Source organism: Morus notabilis, unplaced genomic scaffold, assembly GCF_000414095.1.
Source record: "Morus notabilis unplaced genomic scaffold, ASM41409v2 Scaffold80, whole genome shotgun sequence".
NCBI classification, from domain to species: Eukaryota; Viridiplantae; Streptophyta; class Magnoliopsida; order Rosales; family Moraceae; genus Morus; species Morus notabilis.
The window spans coordinates 181,073-184,225 of NW_010368059.1; the positions used below are offsets into that span (position 1 = coordinate 181,073).

Genomic DNA, 3,153 nt, shown 5'->3' on the forward strand with positions numbered 1-3,153 from the left:
CGCGAGTTAACCATTTATCAGGTGGGTACCATTTACACTTTCTCGGTTTCTCCTCTCACCGAGTATTTATGGATATACGTGTCAATCTTATCGAGAAGCACAATTATTTAGGGAAAAACTTTTTTTTTGTGTGTGTGTGAATAATTAGGTCGACTTTTTATCTATTTATCCTGTATTCCCCCGTGTCAACTCATAAATTTTAGTTAAAATAAAAAATTTAAAATTTGGAATCTTATTCGGTTGCATATCTGTTTCTCAAACTATTATATATATACACGACACTCACTGGTCAGTCGTCACTCAAAGGCAAAGCACTAACGCTTCTCATAAAACACTCCCTCTCTCCTTAATACCTTCAGCGTTTTCTTTGCGTGATAAACTTTTTGCGTTTTATTGTTCTTCTTACTTTCTGTTGAGAGAGATGGCGATTGATCTTTCCCCGAAGTTGGCGAAGAGGGTGTACGGAGGCGATGGTGGGGCCTACTACGCCTGGTCTCCTTCTGAGCTTCCCATGCTTCGTGAAGGAAATATCGGAGCCTCCAAGCTCGCTCTTGAGAAGAATGGTTTTGCTCTTCCTCGTTATTCTGATTCTTCCAAGGTTGCTTACGTTCTCCAAGGTACAATTTTTTTTCTTTCCTTTTTTGTTCGATATCTTTATCTGTAATCTGTATTTGTTTTCTTTTATTCCTCCCTTTTTTTTTTATTATGATCAATGGTAAGTTTTTCATCATTAAATGCAAAAGACAAGCCTAAAAGCTCTCACAATCTATTAACAAAAAATCAGTCCGACCCACAGAGTTGGTTTAATGTGTAAGAAAAAAAGATCTTGAACAAGGAATTTGGTCTTCTGGGTTTTGGGGGATCAAAGTTTTAACAGAGGAGGCATCCAAACAGAGGTTGAACAAACATGCCCACCACTGCTCCTTTACTATGCTATGATTTTGTTTGTTTGTTTGTTTTTGCTTTTGTTTTGGTCTTTTTTTTTTTGTTTTTGTTTTTGTTTTTTTTCTGAAGATGATGACTGTTGACAATTGTTTGTTATTTTGTTGTCTTTTGTTCTAGGGGTTTTCTATGTGTGTTTCAATTAGCGGTAATGATCAATGGCTTTTTTTATTTTTATTTTTATTTTTTATATCGTTGACGCTCAATTCTTGTTGATGTTGCCTTTTGTTTTATTTATAAGGTCGTATTATCATGTTAAATTTCAGTTTTCACCGTCTTTTATTCTTCTTTATATAGGCAGAGTGAATTAGATGCTATTGCGGTGGGGGATTGAGAGATTTTTATCTTTGTTTTCGGTCACTTTAGTTTCATTATCTTCAAGAATCAGATTCCTTTGTGCGATGTCTTTTCTGAGAATAGATATTTAAATTAAATATAATTGCTGTTAAATCCATGTTTTTTTTTTTTGTTCTTTATTTTATTTTTTTTGTCATTCTGTAATACTTAAATCTTTTTCTTCAGAGATCAAAATTTTTTCTATATGATTTTATCCGATCATGCTCTATAAATCTTGTTTCCGAAACATAGTTTTTTTAGGGGCTTGCATGGTTTACAAATTAAGTCTTTGGAAATACACAATCCCTTTTAATTATACACCATAAAATAGTATAATTTTACCTGTACAACATCTTTGCTTTTGTTCAGGACAAGGAGTAGCTGGAATTGTCCTACCAGAATCAGAAGAAAAGGTGATTGCAATCAAGAAGGGTGATGCCATTGCCCTCCCATTCGGCGTTGTCACATGGTGGTACAACAAGGAGGACACTGAGCTTGTTGTTCTCTTCTTGGGTGACACTTCCAAAGCCCACAAGGCGGGTGAATTCACCGACTTCTTCCTCACTGGCTCCAACGGAGTTTTCACCGGCTTTTCCACCGAGTTTGTCAGCCGAGCATGGGACTTGGAGGAGAATGTAGTCAAGACCCTTGTAGGCAACCAATCTGCCAATGGCATTGTCAAGCTTCAGGAAGGATTTAAGCTGCCCGAGGCCAAGAAGGAGCACCGCGAGGGACTTGCGTTGAACTGCGAGGAGGCACCCTTGGACGTCGACATCAAAGACGGTGGAAGGGTCGTGGTTTTGAACACCAAGAACCTTCCATTGGTTGGTGAGGTTGGACTTGGGGCCGACCTTGTTAGGCTGGATGGAAGTGCCATGTGCTCTCCTGGATTCTCTTGTGACTCTGCTCTTCAAGTCACGTATTTTGTAAGGGGCAGTGGGCGTGTGCAAGTTGTTGGTGTTGACGGCAAAAGGGTCTTGGAAACAACTGTTAAAGGGGGTAATTTGTTCATTGTCCCTAGGTTCTATGTTGTCTCTAAGATTGCTGACCCAGATGGCTTGGAATGGTTCTCCATCATCACAACTCCAAAGTAAGTCAATTTTTCTCAAAAGCCAAAAGGGTTTTCATTTTTCATGCTTTGTTATGAAAATTAAATTCTAATTTTGTTGTTGTTGTTGTTGTTGTTTTTTTTTTTTTTTTTTTTTTTTTTTTTTTTTATGGCGCAGCCCAATATTCACCCATTTGGCTGGAAGGACTTCAGTGTGGAAGGCTCTATCTCCTGAGGTGCTTCAGGCTTCCTTCAATGTGGGATCTGATGTGGAGAAGCATTTCCGATCAAAGAGGACCTCTGATGCTATTTTCTTCCCCCCACCAAACTAGACATACATTAGTTTTATAGTAGTTCATTAGGCTTTGCTTGTTTCTTAGGTGTCCCAATAAAATGCTCATTTTAGAATCCTTATCTAAGTTTATGAGCTGTTTACTTTTGGAATTTCGGCTGGTTTAATAGTATTTGCTTTTCAGTCTAAACTGGCATCATTGCTTTAATGCTCGAGGAATACTACACGCTACAGTTTTTCACATTAATCTCTGCGGCAATATTATATCATGGTATTCATTTTTGTTTGATGCGCCACCAAGCAAACTGGGAAACATCTTTTGATTGGTTTACACTTGATTTCTTCTTAAATGTTTGGTAATTACATCGCACGAATAATAATCCAACAGTTCAAATATAATATGTTAATCAAATATAATCTGATAGTTCAAAATCATATTTTAATGATCAAAACGTTATTTTAGGTGACTTAGCCAATTGGTAACTTTTCACCCACCCCATTTTAAAAAAAAAAATAAAAGATGATAAATCTAAAT

General features: G+C 37.1%; 1 protein-coding gene across 1 annotated transcript; it reads left to right on the forward strand.

Annotated features, from left to right (window-relative positions):
• The first annotated feature begins 286 nt into the window (after nt 1-286).
• Nucleotides 287-2,900, forward strand: LOC21394136 (12S seed storage globulin 2). Its single transcript, XM_010114620.2, has 3 exons — nt 287-617; nt 1,648-2,368; nt 2,505-2,900. The coding sequence occupies exons 1-3, from the start codon at nt 422-424 to the stop codon at nt 2,656-2,658; spliced, it is 1,071 nt and encodes a 356-aa protein (XP_010112922.1). The 5' UTR covers nt 287-421; the 3' UTR covers nt 2,659-2,900.
• Nucleotides 2,901-3,153: the final 253 nt, after the last annotated feature.